The sequence below is a fragment of the Kogia breviceps genome, chromosome 3 (assembly GCF_026419965.1).
Source record: "Kogia breviceps isolate mKogBre1 chromosome 3, mKogBre1 haplotype 1, whole genome shotgun sequence".
In the NCBI taxonomy this organism is placed as follows: domain Eukaryota; kingdom Metazoa; phylum Chordata; class Mammalia; order Artiodactyla; family Physeteridae; genus Kogia; species Kogia breviceps.
In genome coordinates this window covers 142,892,546-142,909,163 of record NC_081312.1, presented here as the reverse complement: position 1 = coordinate 142,909,163, position 16,618 = coordinate 142,892,546, and the positions used below count along the sequence as shown (strand labels likewise).

Sequence of the window (16,618 nt, the reverse complement as noted above, 5' to 3'; positions counted from 1 at the left end):
TAAAGAGTTTAAATATATTGTTATGTGTATCCCTTGAGGTAGAACCAGGACCCTGTACTATTGTTTCTTGGCTGCTCCTCCCTTGTCTCTGCATCCCCTCCCTTCCCTGATTAGCAACTGTTTGAATCTGCCCTTTGCAACTCAGGGAAGGTCATGGAGGCTGGAGTCTGTTCCCTACAAACAAGGAATGGGCAACACAGAAAGGCTTTCATGTCCAGGAGCCCCACAGGGTCCTACTCAGTTTCATTCCCACGTAGTACAAGAATGTCCACACAGATCGATCTGTGCCCCATAAAAGCTTGGTCATTTTCCTGGTGGCAGCCTGGCCCCAAGGAGGTGTAGGAGAGGGTAGTCATTTTCCAATGACGTGATCCTACAAACTTTATAAATTTCATCTTGGAAGTGGAATAAGAATGAGAAAAGAAAGCTCAGTGCAGGCCTGAGGAAAGCCAGTGATTGAGGGCATATGGTTTAGAAAACTGACCCTGGATTCAGGTGGCCTTGATTTCCTCTCCCTCAGCCTTTACTGATAAAATATGGTTTTGTCCTAGTTCTTAATCTCTTAAATCTCAACTGTAAAATGAGGGAAATAATAGTACCAATCCAAAACTTACTGTTTCAATTATTCTTTCCTTGGAATTCTGCCAAGAGGCTACAATTCTCAGGTATCCCCAGCATCTGATGATGATGAAAGCAAGAAAATCTGATTTGGAATATAAAGCCCTGTGTCTCCCATCAGCAGAGATTTTCACCTTGATCCCATGCCTTCTCCCTCCTCTTGCTCTCTTTATCTTTATAAAGTATTTTTTTCTTCTGATTGACTTTCTTATTGCCATTACACTAAAAGGAAAGGTTACATTCAGGTCATTAAAGTCCAGCCTCTTGAAATCTCTATTTCTTCAAGAAACTCTTCAAATTAAAAGGAAGCAAGTACAGGGAAATTTTTAAGGATCTTACTATAAGACCATTATTATTTTAGATTGAGGATTACAGACAAGAGAAAGCACTGGGCCCTACCACTATGCACAATGCTGATAACTCACTGGAGGCTTCAGCCTCCATGGGATCAGGCCATGGGACATGAAGTGTCCTCCAGCAACTGCTGGGCTTTCTGGGGTGTGGAAATGCCTAAAGATCCCACTAACGGATCTGCTGATTCCAATGTATTGATGGGATCAACTACATTATAATCAGGTCCCAAAGGCCTGGGGGCCATTGCATCCCTCTACAGCAGAGCCGTCACACATTTTTAATGAAGCACTTTTGTCAGTTTGAAAAAAATTTTGAGTGCCCCTCCAAAATACATGGATATTTATCTGTTTATAAAGTATATAGCACTAATACATTACATAGTACTGTATACAAGTGGTACAGTATAAATATAAGCATTATATATACACAAAATTTTCAAAGGTGATATCTTAGTTGGTTTGGGAGGCTATAATAGAATACCATAGATTGGGTGGCTTATAAACAACAGAAATTTATTTCTCACAGTTCTGGAGGCTGGGAAGTCCAAGATCAAGGCACCAGCAGATTTGGTGTCTGATGAAGGCCTCACAGATGGCCATATTCTCATTGTAACGTCACATGGAGGAAGGGGCAAGGGAACTGTCTGGGGTTCATTTCATATGGACACTAATTCCATTCATGAGGGCTCTGCCATCATGATCTCATCACCTACCAAATGCCCTATCCATTTACCGTCACCCTGGGGGCTAGGTTTCATATACTAATTTGTGGGGGACACAAACATTCAGCCTAGAGCAGGTGATACAAGAAAAATCAGAAAGATCTATTATTTTCTTCTTGTGCCCCAACAGATGTCTCAAGCACCACTCTGAGGAAATGGTTCTCAAACTTCGGGTGACCAAGAATAATCTGAAGAGTTTGTTTAAAATTAAGGTTGTCCAGGCTCCAGCCCTGGAAGTTCTCATTCACTTGTTCATGGGAAAAGCCTATAATTCTTTTCCTGAGGTCTCAGGCTGACTCTGATTCCACCCCTCAACCAGATTTTGGAACCACTGATCCAGACCCTCGTGTTTTCCTCCCCTTTTAATTTTCCACTAAATTTTAATCCTGTGATCCTGCTGTTATCTACCTCCTGGACCCCTACATGAATTAAAAACAATAAAAATGGTAAGAATAGCTGCCATTTATTATTTCCTGCTTGGCAGTATTGCTAAGGGCTTACCTCTTTACATTATCTCCTTTAATCTGATCAGGTAGATAGATATACTTAGTCCCACTACACAGATGGAAAAATCTAAAGCTCAGAACACTAATGTCTTGCCCTAGGTCACCCAGTTAGGAAGTGATAAGCCAGGGACCTTAACTTAGATCTGTCTGATTCCAAAGCCTGGACTCTTGACCACTAAGCATACTGTCTCAAAATAAGTCACTGTAATTTACTGAACCTCTACTATGAACCAGGCACTTGGCTGGGCACTTCACATATAAATCCATAATACTAAATACATACCTGTGTTTGTAGAAGTGTGAATCTCAGTCTGTAAATTCTGATGTGGAAGAAATACCTTTATTTTCTGTAACCCACCTGAGTTATGACTCCAAACTCCTATTTTTTAGGCCCTCCTAGATTCTTTCTTCCCCCACCCCACCCACAGTTCTGGATCTGACACAATACCCAGAAATGGGGTTAGGGGTAAGCACCTGATCATCTGACATCAGTCCACATAGGTGACCACTAAGGGGCCACTCCTCCCCATCTTCATGACCTGTTGGCACCGGAGGCTCACTGCTACTCATACCCCATGACAGGCACAGGGGCATCTTTTGTCCCCCTGCTGACACACTCACAGCCATTTTTTCTTTGGGTTCTTACCACTTTCTGGAAGCAAGGGACTGTCCCCTCTGCCCTCATAGACAAATCTCCCTCTCCCCCCACCCACTTACAAAGCCCAAGAGACTCTCTAGTGATGGGATGGTAGGGGTAATGTTTCTCCCTTCCCAACCCTTTGAAACGTTTTTAGCCTTTTGCTTGCCATTGTTGGTTAGAATTCACTTACCCTAGGTCCTAAGTTTCAGCAAGACAAAAGGCTTATAGTCTTCTCTCTACTTTAGTCTTCTTAAATGGAAGGGAGAGGGTGAGGGAGAGGTTGGGAGAAATATATTGTTGATACCTCAAAGTATTATCTCCAGCCCATATTCTCTTATTTTACAGGTGAGGAGATGGAACTCATTAAAGTTAAGTAACATTTTGCGCAGCTAGTTGATTATAGACCCAGGATCCCAGAGGCACTTGGATTCACTGGTTTCCTGGTGAGTTAATCTGTAGAGTGAGGCCGGGGGTGGAGTTGGTACCTGGCAGTACCCAGAGGATAAGAGATGAGGTGGGCCCAGGGGAGAGGAGCCAGGTAGATAGTCAGCTGGTTTTAGGTTCCAACTTTCTGGGAAATAAGAAGTAAAGTGGAACCTTCAGATCCTGCTTAACTATGCAGGTAGGATGGAGCCAGCCAAGAAGCCAGCACAGAAACCTCTGCTCAGAAATCATGCATTTGACTAGATGGTCTCCAAGGTGTAGTCCTCTGGAAGCTGGTGCAGCCACAAGACAACACAGAGTTAAGCTTTGGCCTAGGATCAGTCAGTCCAAACTGCCGGTGGTTTCAGAAGGTCCTATCAATTCGTTTCATCCGGGCAATGATCACCAAGTTATCTAACTGCCTACCCAACATTTCCACTTGGATGTCTAAGAAGCATCTCCCTGGGCAAAACTGAATTTTTGATTTTCCACCACCAAACCTGCTCCACTCACATCCTTTCCCAACTCAGCTGCTAGCAACACCATTGTCCCACTTGCTAAAGCCAAAATCCTTGAAGTCATCTTCAACTCCTCTTTCTCTGCATCCCAGTAGTCAGGAAATCCTGTTGTATCTACCTTCAAAATATATCCACCACCCATCCATCAGTCCCCAACTGCACTGTTACTATGCTGAACCGAGGCACCATCACCTCTTGCTGGATCACTGTGATAGCCTCTTAGCAGATCTACCCACTTGCACCCTTGTTTGCTAATAATCTGCTCCTAGTCTTGCAAACTAAAGTGATCTTTTACAAATATTATGCAAATCATATCACTCTTCTGCTCAGAATGGTTCCCCATGTCTTGTAGTATAAAAGCCAAAGTCCTTATAATAATGTCTCCCTAATCACTGGCCTCCTTGCTGTTCCTGGTACATTCCAGGCATGCTCCTACCTCAGGGCCTTTACACTGGCTGCACTGGCTGTTCTGGCTACCTGATGCTCTCCTCAACATGTCCACAGGGGCAACACCATCAAACCCTTGCTCAAAGTTCAGCTTCCCAACAAGGCTCACCTTAACCATTCTATTTAAAATCACTACCTTCCCCAACCCCCTTAACTCTGCCATACTTTTCCTTTTTCCATAGCTCTGATTACATTCTACCAATCTACATAAATCTCTTATTTATTATGTCTATTACCTGTTATCTGACTCCTCCCATCTCCTTGTGGTACATAAGCTCCACAGGACTGGAATCTTCATCTGTTCTCTTCACTTGCATATCTCAAGTACCTAGAACAGTGCCTGGAATATAATAGATATTTTTTAAAAGTTTGAAAAATTAATAAAGTTTAAATAAAACTCGAAACCCAAGGAATATTACAAGAGCCACACCTGAATTTCCCCTGTCTGGTTTTGCCAAGTGGCCTTACTTCTCAGTCCTCTACCCAGTTAGAGCATCCATTAACACAGAGGAGGAAACAGTGTGTTTACTCTAGGGCCATCTTTCAATGGGGCCCCCAGCAAAGGCATCCAGTTCTTCATCTTTGCTCCTCCATCAGCTCCTTCTTAGACTGAGGATAGAGGTTTTCTGCCCCTTTCAGCTATAGAAATGTTGCCCATCACTCTTTGACCACAGACACCAGCAATTTTGCTAAACTCAATAGAAAACAGACCACCTGGGGGCTCTCCACATAGCAGAGTCCTTTCCTTTCTCTTGGGGTTTAGCCTGCAATTTGAAATACCACTGCCAGGAGCCTGCATCCGCTTTGCATGCTGCCAGAGAGAGACTTAGGCAACCATGTGGAAGTCACCTACTCCTGACCTTTGACAGAACTTCCAAACACAACACATTAACTTTAAATTGATTAATTTACAACTGTGACCTTGGCCCAAGAAGGTAAGAGTACAGGACAAGATATTTTATTTTGAAAATGTAGCAGGATAAAAAATACTTTTGTAAATCAACCTTTTTTTTGTATGAGATAGAGTTAGATTTGGGTTCAGTGTAGGAAGGAAAGTGTCTGAACACTAGAAAACATGTTTAAAAGGTTAATTATTAATGGGCAGTCTTCTCTAACAAAGTATCAATAGGCAATCTGCTCTCTTTAGCTTCAGAAATTAGCAAGAAGACTTCAGTCCCCCGGTGAGACAGGAGAAATGGAAAATTCCCTGTGTGTCTCTATTTTCTTGGTTTTGTGCATCTTTATCCAATCAAGTGCCCGTGGACAAAGCCTGGGACTAGGTAAGAGCCTGCCTTTTCTCCGGAAATGGGCACGGATTTTCTTTTTTAAATGTACGTCACAATGAATCCAAGTGTTCTTGGCTATGTGGAACAGAGCTTGCTTCACAGCATGCCAGGTGTTCTGTTAGTGGCATCGAAGGTCACAGGGACGTGTAGCTGTTTGTAGGCAGGACTGAAAGTTTAGGAAGCCACTCTGGGAGTAGAAGTCTTCTCAAAGCGCTTGCAACTAACAATGAAGTCTCTCACATATCCTATTCAGAAATAGTCAGGCTAAGACTTCTTTGGTGGCAAGCAATCTGAAAGAGTTTCAGATCTTCCTGAGAGTTAATTTGGCATCTAATTTGCAGTTGAGGAGAATAGCTTGCAATGAAATGCTTCATCTTGCTGAGGGTTGTCTAATTGCTGGCTCTCTCAGAAGAAAGGAATTTGTAGAATCCTCTTTCCAGTCAGGTTGAAAACAGAGCTATCATTGCACATTTTCTAGACTTCACTTTTTCTGCCAAAGTTTTACTCTGAGACTGAGGAATTCAACAGCAGTCACACCTGTTTGGTCTGTAAATTCGCACACTAGGTTGATCCCCAAAGAGATCCAAATGCTTGATCAGGTAGGTGGATTCCAGGTTCCTGGCTAAACAGTGCATTGAATCAATAAGTGCTGGATATGAAGTGAACTGAACACTTTGGGCAAATGAGACTGGCCTTTGGGACTTTGTTTTTGTGCTGGTTACTGGTCAGGACCTAGAAACTCTAAGGTAGAGGCTTAGATTTTTCTTTCCTCAAAGATTCTGCTTGGAGGGAACTCCAAGAAGAATTAGGTTCGGAATCCTCCCAGCTCACTTTGGTCATCTCACGTCTCCAAATCCCGTGGTACTTATTGCCTGTTTTTGCATTTAAACAGCAGATTTGAAATTAAAAATGATACCGTAGTGATTATAAAGACAAAGATACAGAACCCGAGAACTTCAATTCTCCTATCCCATGTGACCACTTAGAGTTTTGTATTTAAAATGTAAAACAGTAAAACAGATTTTACAGTGAATTGTGAAGTGTAATATTTTGTTTGGTAAGTAAAAATTTTGGTTCTTCCAGGAAATATCTTTAATGCACTTGCATATCTTTAAAGTGGAAATGTATTCTTCTTTTTAAAATTGTTCATTGCTTTAAAACTAAATAACAAATCAAGAAAATAGTGATTATTACTGATTTTTGCATGCATATAACTGAAAATAGCTTTGTCTTATAGAGCAAAGTGGTATTAAAATGATCCGTCCTGGGTTTCAAATATATAAGGTATACCACTGAGTCTAATAAAGGAGATAAGATGTATGTATAAAACTTTTTCAACTAAACCATAAAATATGCTGAGTACCCCTGGAGAGGAGTGCAATGGAGTGTTTGTGTCCCCACAAAATTCATATGTTGAAATCCTAACCCTCAATAGCATGGCATCTTAGGAGGTGGGGACTTTGGGTGGTGATTCAGTCATGAGGGTGGAGCCCTCGTGAATGGGATTAGTGTCTTTATAAAAGGGACCCCAAAGAGCTCACTCACTCTCTGTTCACCATGTGAGGAAACCTGGAAGAGGGTTTTCACCAGAACCCCAACATGCTGGCACCCTGATCTCAGACTTCCAGCCTCCAAAACTGTGAGAAAATTTTCTGTTGGTTACAAGCCATCCAGTCCATTGTAATTTGTTACAACAGCCTGAGTTGACTAAGACAAAGTGCAGGTAGAGATGGAGAAGAGTTTACTTCCAAGTACGTAGAGGGAAGGCTTCTGGGAGGAAGCAGCATTTGAGCTGAGTCTTGCAGGATGGAATCTGCACAAAAGTGAAGGAGGCTTTCCTTGTGCATAAGCAAAGGCACAGAGCCAATAAAGTACACGTTTTCCAAGTCCAAACACCTTCCAAAGACAGGTCTTCCAGGAAGGAGAAGAAAAAAAAAGGAAGGAGTTGATAGCAATACTACATCACAACTGCAATAAACTGAAAACAACTTGAATGCCCAACAATAAACCATCAAGTGTGGAGGGTCCAGGTATTATTAATTCCTCCTTTAAACAAGCAGTGTTTTGAATACCTACTACTAGAAGTTCTAGGAACTTTGGGGAACAATAATGATGAGATTCAGAAATAAAAGGCTTAATGCTGACCCTTAGGCATTCATAGTGCAACACAAGCGTTCTCAACCTAGCCCAGGGATGGGTTTCAGAGAGGCTGGATGCGTCTTAGGATGGTACCCAAGGCAGTATGAATGTGCATTTGAGGGTAGGAGAGAAGTCATAACTTCTGGCAAATTATCAAAGGGACCTGTGACTTCCAAAAGGTTACATAACAACTGGTCTTGTAGCTTTTAAAAAATAAGTATGAAATTTTAGGCAATTTTATAGGCAATAAAGTGGGGGAGAAAAAGAGGACTAAATAACCTACATATTGAATCACAACTATGCTAAAACTACATACATGTATATTGCTAGGGATTTGAAATATATGTAAAGATCTATAAAGAGTATTAAGGCCATGGAGAGGGAGGGGGTGGGTAGGGGTGGGGGGGAGAATGTGTGTGTATGTGTTTTAAGTGTTTAAATGTGAAAGAAAAAAAAAGTTTTTTTAAAAAACCTGGTAAGCTGCAATTCGATTGGTCCTGGATTTGTTGTCCCTAGAGGGCCCACCTCCCACCATCTTCATGGGCTCAGCCAAGCCCAGAATTACAGCCCCAGTGGGACCTGAAAATTCCTAACAGGCCTCCACAACTGCAGGGAAGGTGGTTCATGAGTAATACCTGAGGTAGTATCCAGAGATGGAACTCATTCACCTGGGTTGTGAAATTCTACATGCTCTCTGCTAGAGACCCTCCCACCCACTGCCATACTTCCTGGCCCTATGGCTGAGCCATTCTGGAGCCCTCCTGAGGGCATCGTACCCAGAGAGGACAAGCCTGAGGTGAGAAGAAAGCAGCCTATCTCCCACCCTGCTTGCCTTTCACAAGGGACCCAGGACCTGAACCCATATTTAATTGTGGGCCAGGTGAGCAAGATCCCCACCACCACATTCTCGCTGCCCTGTTTTCCACACCAGCTGCCACAATGCTACAAGGCATGCTGCGTCCTCGCAGGCGAGTCAGCAGGGAGAAGGGAAGGAGAGGCAGGCCTGGGCCAGAGGCTTGCCCAGTTTTAGGTCTGGTCCACAAGACACGACTGAGCAGTCCCAGTTACATTCTCCAAGGGGATGTGACCACCTTGACCTCAGCCTGGGGTGTGCGCCTGACATCCATGGGGCCCAGCAATTCTCATAGCCAGAAGGGTGGCCGTACATTGGTTCCCAGGAGAGTGTTCATTTTGGAGTGGGGCCCTGTCAGCCAGGGATCAGAGTCCAGCCCACTAGGGAAGGAGGCTGGCCAGGAGCAGGCAAAACATCTGGACCCCTGACAAACAAGCTGAGGATCATGGCCAGACTTCAGCCCCAAGGTGAAAACTAGAAAAATGGGTCAGAGCCCAGCCAGTCCTGCAGGGAGTGGGGTTGCTATATTAAGGTAGACAGCAGCTGCACCCAGCTGCTGACAATCAGGCACCCAGCTTAGAGCAAGGAGACAAACTCGAGTCATTTCCACACTGGAAGATTCAGGGTCCAGCTATGCTTCTCAAGAGAAGGTGTAATTCGTAGACATTGCCACGAGGTAGCGCAATGACGCCTTAGCTGCTTCAGGGTTTCAGGAGAGGATTCAGGTATGGGAAAAACCAAGTTTCTGGATGACTCTGGAAAACTCATGACTATTGGTTAACGTCACTCTCCTCTCTGCTTATGACTCTATTTCCAGAAACACTCATAGTTTAGATATTTCCACCGTGGGATTTGAGGGGAGGGGTAGGGAAGAAGTAAAGAGAAGATCAAGCGCATTGAAGGGGAGGCCTCTTTGTCTGTCCCCAGCATTTTCTCCTCCATATATACAGGTTCACCTTCAGGGGCCTGGTGAAGTAGATTTTAACAGCTTTTAGATGGCATGTTGTGGCATTAAAATAGTCCTTATGACAATGTAAAGGTGGCAATACTGAATAGTATTTTTGTTCCAAAGCTAAGTGGGACAAAAGTAGTATACCTAACTGTGTGTGTCTTGTGATTACAACTCCATGAAAACGTACATTTGAGGAAAAAAAACTACTAGAAGAAAATGTACAAATGTGTTCAGACTTCAGTTGAGTTTATATCTAAATTTTTGTCTCTTCCAAATTTTATGTAATGTTGTACTATGTATGTAGTGTTTTGTTTTATGATTTGAATAATTTAAAAATTCACATCAAAATGATAAAACAAAGGGATTTGACTAGTCAGAGGTTCTCGAACTTTAGTGTGTATGAGAAACTTATTAAAATAAGATTTTATTAAATCTCATTTATTTATAAAATAAATAAATTCTATTAAATTTGTTAAATAAATAAATCTTATTAAAATCAGATTTCTGGGTCCCATCTGCAAGTTTCTAACTCAGTGGGCCTGGGGTGGATCCAGGAATTTGCATTTCTAAAATTCCCAAGTGCTGCTTCAAGTACGGGGAGTACACCTTGAGAACCACTAGAAAAACAAAAATAGACAGTTAATGGCAATACATAACTTGACTTGAACCCAGGTCACCTGATTTTCAGGCTTAAGGCTCTTCCCTCAGAAACAATACAAGCTTCCAGGGCAAACCTGGCTTTCATTTCTCAGTCTCTTGGAGGGGGGAAGGGGAGAGATATCAATGTCTATTGATCCTGAATATTGACCTCCCTCGGGGGTAGCCATCTCCCAAATAATATAAAACCCCTAGATATTTGTGACAATTTATTCCTCCAAAATAAAACATCGTCATGCTGAAAAGAAAGTGGTTCTTGAATTGGAAAAAAAAAAAAATTCCCAAGCTGAGATTTACTTGTAATTGGTAGAAAAATACTAGTTGCAATAATGAATTAACCATACACAGTAAAGCATGCCTTGGCAGGCCTGAAAATAGGATCCAGCAAATTCTTTTCATATGAGCTGGGCATTACCAAGAGCGGGCAGAGCCTGTGATTCTCAGTTGACTAGGACTGGCCTTTCTGTGACTGAGAAAAACTTTCGAGTGATAAACGTTCCAGCTTCCTTATCCCAAGAGAAACCAAGATAGTGAAAACAACATACTTCTTTATACTGAAATATAACAAGATCAACACCAGCATTTATTATAGCATTTATTAACCACCTACTGTGTACCAGGCTCCATGGTTTGTACGAAAACATGTTCCTAAGGACACAAAAATGAAAAAGCACACTGCCATTCATCAAGGAGCTTCCCAATTGACCGAGTCTGGGGCCCCCTACAGCCCTGTGTGTGTGGTGTGTGTGTGTGTGTGTAGATTAGAGATTGGAAGTGGCATAATTTCAACACAGTATGATAAGTGCACAATTAGGTACAAAACATCTCAAGGCCCTGAGGCAGGAGAGGTTAGCAGAGAAGGCTTTATAGAGGAAGTGATATTTGAGTTGAGCCTTGAAGGAGAAGTGGAAGGACATAGCAAGCAGAAGGAAAAGCATGAGCCAGTCTTGGAGGCTTGAAAACAGAAAATGAAACTGGGAATCCCTGAGATGTTTGCTGTAGCTCAGGGGAGGGCACAAAAAAAGAAGTGGCCAGAGGTAAGGGCATCAAAGGCCATGCTAATGAGTTTGGTCCTCACCCTGGAGGCAGTGGGGCCACCACTGAGGTTGGTGTTTGAAAAGGGGAAGGACTTGGCTATTGGCTGCCTTTCTTGCTTGGTGGATGGCTTCCCCTCACAGCCTGGCTGAAACCACAGCCACTCCCTGATAGAAAGTGATGCTATCAGCAGGAAAAGGCAGGGCTGGCACTCGGAAGTTACAGGCTCTGCAACCGCACCTGGCTGGTGCCCACAAACACTCAGATCTTCCTCCCAGGAGGGCTCCAGCCCATGGGCAACTCTATTTGAAATTTACTTGTTAACTGCTATTCCTAACACTAAATAGTAGGAGGGATTTACACCAATGAAACTGAGGCAGGAACACATACTAGGAGCTTGAATAGGAACCTTCCATTTAAAAAGTACCTTCTTCTAAGTCTGAAAAGAGAACCATTTGCAAATTCCACGTCAAACTAGTTTGTAAACCTATAGCAATTTCAACTTTAAAAACTTATTCCTACCTACATGATATCACTTGATTCTCATAATACCCCTGTAAAGAATACTGGGCAGGTATCATTATGCCCATTTTACAGATGTAAAGGTTCACCAGCCAAAGGCCACGAGGAACACACTTGGAGTCAAATGAAAGTTAGGATTATTTGGCTTACTGCAGCAAGGGAGGACGCACTCCAGAGAAACCCAGGGGCATCCCTGCATGAGGAGTTGAGAGGGGCTTCTTAGAAAATTTGGGCTTGTGACAGATGAAACTAAGGAAGGTTTGGGGAAGCAGGGGCAATTCTGGATGGGATTCTGTCAAAGGGGAAGGGGGCCATTCAGTGATCTAGTATCTATATAATTTAATAATTAATTATTGTGAACTCATTATTGCTTAATTTAATCAATAACATTCCAGCAGGCAGAGCTAGAGCTGGCATTGGTACAGGAGCAACAGTCTCTCCTTGTTAGTTGGAAGCAGGGAATGTTTAGTCATGTTTTTTGAATTCAGAGTGGCCTCCTTTGTGTCCTGTTGCAAACATAGCTGCAAAGGGTCCTTGTAGCACATTGTTTCTGTTTTGTGGGCGTTGTCTATGTTCAGTTGGGAACATCGAGGTCTGGCTGCCAGCTAGGCTCCTTTTTGTTGCTGTTGTGTTTGTTTTCATTTTCTCACATACCAAGAAACCTGGGTAATGTCTTTGACATCTCTCAATACCTCCACCGTAGCCGAACAGCCTTAGGTGGCTGCCTTTACCTCCTGCACCTCCAGGTTCTCACCAGTAGTATCCCTTCCAGCACTGATATCCTGAGTGTCAAGAGAGCTCATTGAGAGGCATCGTGGTACCCTGAGACCTTCCACAGCTACCTCATCTGGTGTCAGCTATTTAACCCTTAACGGTAGAGAGAAATATGAACGCAAAGTTCTATCCACTTTAAACATGAAACATTGCCCCCTGCCTCAAGCCTAGTGCAACTCAGTTGCCTTAAGCCATTCAAAGATTCCCAAACACCAGCAGGACAAAGGCACGATTCTGTAACAGCAAGCTAAGCAGTAAATGACCATTAGACCTTTGGTCCCAAGGCTATTTTTTTTTTTTTTTTTTTTTTTTGCAGTATGCGGGCCTCTCACTGTTGTGGCCTCTCCCATTGCGGAGCACAGGCTCCGGACACGCAGGCCCAGCGGCCATGGCTCACGGGCCCAGCCGCTCCGCGGCATGTGGCATCCTCCCGGACCGGGGCACGAACCCGCGTCTCCTGCATCGGCAGGCGGACTCTCAACCACTGCGCCACCAGGGAAGCCCCCAAGGCTATTTTATACTCAGCCAGACACACATCCATTTTTGGATAGAGTACTAACAATAAAAAATATACATTTGATGCTTACGTTCTTTGAGTAGAACCAAGAAGTATGAAATAATAATAACTATTATTTTTAAGAACTTTCAAATGTGTCAAATGCTTTACCTGTTTATTTCACTTAATCCATGCAACGCTCCTGTGTGATAAGCATCATTATCACTACTTTACAGGGGAAATTGTGGCTCAGAGAAAGGAAGCGGCAGGGAAGGCTCCCAGGGTCCCTGAGATTCTCACTGGTGCTTATTTCTGGTGATGCTGGTGCCCCTTCAGAGCCCACATGGGTACATTGGCTTTCAGAGGTTTCCCACCTTGGATGTTACTCAGTGCCAGGGGATCCTAGGACACACTCTGAGCCTCTCTGGGCCTGGCCACTTCTAACTAGAAGTTGGCACTCACCTTACCCATTGTTGAGTGATGTCTACCTCTCAATGGCCCAGAAGAAAACCCATCCCTGGACAAAGTCCTGGTTCCCTTGTGTCTCAGCCTCCATCACTGCCCCTCAGAAATAAGATGTAAGCACAAATCCAGGCAGACCAAAAACAGGAGAGGCCTCATGATATCAAGCCTGAAAATTCTGGGCCAATGTAAGGCAACCAAGGATGGTTTGAAGGATGGTTTCTTCATCCAAGAATCCTCTAGGAACCGGGTTGTTTTCACAAGCTGAGCTGGACCCTCCACAGGGGGCTTGATGACATCAGCAAAACAGCACCTGAAAAATCTCCTTTCATGAGGTCTTGCCACTGTTTCATGACTAGGTCCTCTTGGTATGTTACTGTCATGCCCTGGCCACCACCTTCACGCCACACAGAGAGACTCCCGTCCCTGAGATTTGTGATCAGGATGAGTGATGTCAAAGCAGGAAGAGCTGGAGAGGAGACTCAGGAGGGAGGGTGGGGCTCCACTGTCGACTCACACCAGGAGACATCCAGATGACCAATTCAAGCAGGGGAGTCCACACTTGGAGGATAGTGCCTGGGCCTGGGACCACTCACAGATCTAGCCACACCCCAGCTCTCTGCAGGTCTTGTGTTAGGACTCTACCACATCCAACTTTCATCAGTATATTCATTTGCTGGGGCTGCCATAACACAAGACCACAGACTGGTGGCTCAAACAACAGGAATGAATTTTCTTGCAATTCTGGAGGTTAGAAGTCAGAGATCAAGGTGTTGGCAGGGCTGGTTTCTTCTGAGCCTTCTCTGCTTGGCTTGCACATGGCTATCTTTCCTTATCTTCACATGATCTTCCCTCTGCACACGTCTCTGTCCTCATCTTCTTATAAGGACACCACGTCTCTGTCCTCATCTTCTTATAAGGACACCAGTCACATTGGAGTAGGGCCCACTCTAAGGACCTCATTTTAACTTAATTACATCTTTGAAGACCCGATCTCTAAAGACAGTCACATTCTGAGATACTGAGGGTTAGGACCTCACATATGAATTTGGGGGTGGGGGCAGGGAATACAATTCATCCCATGACATCCAGCAAACCTCTGAAGATCCTGCTCGGACCTGGGTCCTGGGCCAGGCACTGGGGACCCTGGGGATACCACAGGTATATCATGGTTCTGTCTGAGCTTCAACAACTCCCTGGGGTGGTGGTGCTTCAGAGTTAGAAAAAAGAGGCTTATACGTATACCTGAGATTGGAAAGTGAGTATAAATCTGCACCCTCCGAACCAGGCCTAAACAGGGGGCTTTAGCTGTGTGGGTGCAGAAAGCTCTGGCCCACTGAGGTGCACAGGAGCCAGCTGGCAGCTAGTGCGGGAGGGGCTTGGCCCTTTGAACAGCATGATGAAGACTTTCTGGCAGCAGGAGCAATAACTGGCAGGAGGCCAAGAATGAGCCATTTATCTGGCTCCTGGTGAGGGTGAGTGATAAAACTCACCCTCTGGCACAGCTCCTGAGGCAGGATCACGCTCAAGGAGATGCTCACTGTGAGCCCACACGGTACTCTCTCTGGCTTTGGGAGACAACTGCCCCACACAGGCAAGCTGTCCTCAGCCAGGCCATTGCCTAGACTCACCCTGGCCTCAGCCAAGGTCGGCTGCCATCATCTCCTGGGTGCCTACCACCCACCCTCCCTCCACTCCCTGCAGACCCAGAAGGAGGAGAGGACGATCGCCAGCCTAAGGACAGCACGGGACTGGGAAGATAAACACCAGGGCTCCTCTTTGGGAAGATAAACCATAGACTCGTGAGGGAGACTGGGTAAAAGAGAACTGGATTTGGAGTCTAAAAACCTAGTCTCAGTCCTAGCTATGTCACTTACCCACAGGTAGCCTTGAGCAAATCACCATGATCTCTAGGCCTCTGCTTTTTAGTAGTGAATGGGGTTATTAGTAGAGACCCCACAGGGTTGTTCTGAGGATGAAATGGGATCATATATGTATGTGGAATTATGTAATGCAGCTATGCATTGCTGGCCATAAAATAACATTTGTAAGAACCTGCTATTTACTAAGTCATCCTCCGTTATAATACTCATCTGAGTCACTGAATACTCCCATTGTTTCCCCCACTTTTTATTACCAAAATGTCCCAGTATAGAAAAGGTTGAAAGGATGGCACAAAGAATTACAGTGAGAAGCAGCCACGTAGCACAGGGAGATCAGCTCGGTGCTTTGTGACCACCTGGAGGGGTGGGATAGGGAGGGTGGGAGGGAGGCGCAAGAGGGAGGGGATATGGGGATATATGTATACATATAGGTGATTCACTTTGTTATACAGCAGAAACTAACACACCATTTTAAAGCGATTATACTCAAATAAATATGTTTTTAAAAAAAGAATTACCATACTCCCTCCAGATAGATTCAATAACTATTAACATTTTAGCATATTTACTTTATCTCTCTTTCTATGCACATTTGTGTGTGTGTGTGTGTGTGTGTGTGTGTTGCAGAACCATTTGATTTCTCTGTCTCTCCACATATATGTGTATATATGAATAACAAATATATGTATCTCTCTCTCCTCTTTCTTTCTCTTATATATGAGCCCACGCTCCCAGGCCTTCTGCGGACCTCTCTTTGCTCTCTAATTACCTGCTGCACATCTCTCTCCCCACTGGACTAGGAACACCTCAAGAGCAGGGACAAGGTAGTCACCATTGTATCCCCAGGACCTGCAGGGCCTGGCATGGAGCAGGCACGTGGCAAGTGACCATTGATTATACACATCTTCAACAAAGGACTAAGCAACATACACTTTTTTAAAGTAAATGAGTTTTAAGTCACTTCATCTGGCAAATTCCAGATCCCTGCTGGAGATAATGGAAAAAACATCCCAGAGGTGCAGGATGTTTAGGTCTTGCTCTACTTCCTTCCCCCTCTAAAAGCATGGGGACTCTGAAGCCACTTGGGGCTCTTGGTAAGAGGCTGCACTCTACAGCTGTGATACAGCTATCCATTTGCAAGGGGGAAGTGCTCTCCAGACCACAGTCTACTCTGGAAAACACACATGCACAGAAAAGCTGGCTCTGTCCCTATAATGGATCTTACAGAAGTGATTCTGAGTCCTTTAGGTTTCCATGGAACCAGGAACCCACTTCCAGACCAGCGAGAGTGGGAAAAGGGGGTATATATCATGTTTGTGTTATTGTCTTGCC

General features: G+C 44.2%; 1 protein-coding gene and 1 long non-coding RNA gene across 2 annotated transcripts in view; one reads left to right on the top strand and one right to left on the bottom strand.

Annotated features, from left to right (window-relative positions):
* Window positions 1-4,463: 4,463 nt before the first annotated feature.
* Window positions 4,464-16,618, bottom strand: part of LOC136793941 (uncharacterized) — a 42,066-nt gene continuing 29,911 nt past the window's right edge. Inside the window, exon 3 of the long non-coding RNA XR_010840039.1 lies at window positions 4,464-4,567. This is a non-coding gene — a long non-coding RNA (uncharacterized lncRNA). The remainder of the gene's footprint in view (window positions 4,568-16,618) is intronic.
* Window positions 5,381-16,618, top strand: part of LIPC (lipase C, hepatic type) — a 158,575-nt gene continuing 147,337 nt past the window's right edge. The window contains exon 1 of the mRNA XM_059056339.2: window positions 5,381-5,507. Within this exon, the coding sequence (XP_058912322.1) occupies window positions 5,423-5,507 (85 nt within the window). The 5' untranslated portion in view covers window positions 5,381-5,422. The remainder of the gene's footprint in view (window positions 5,508-16,618) is intronic.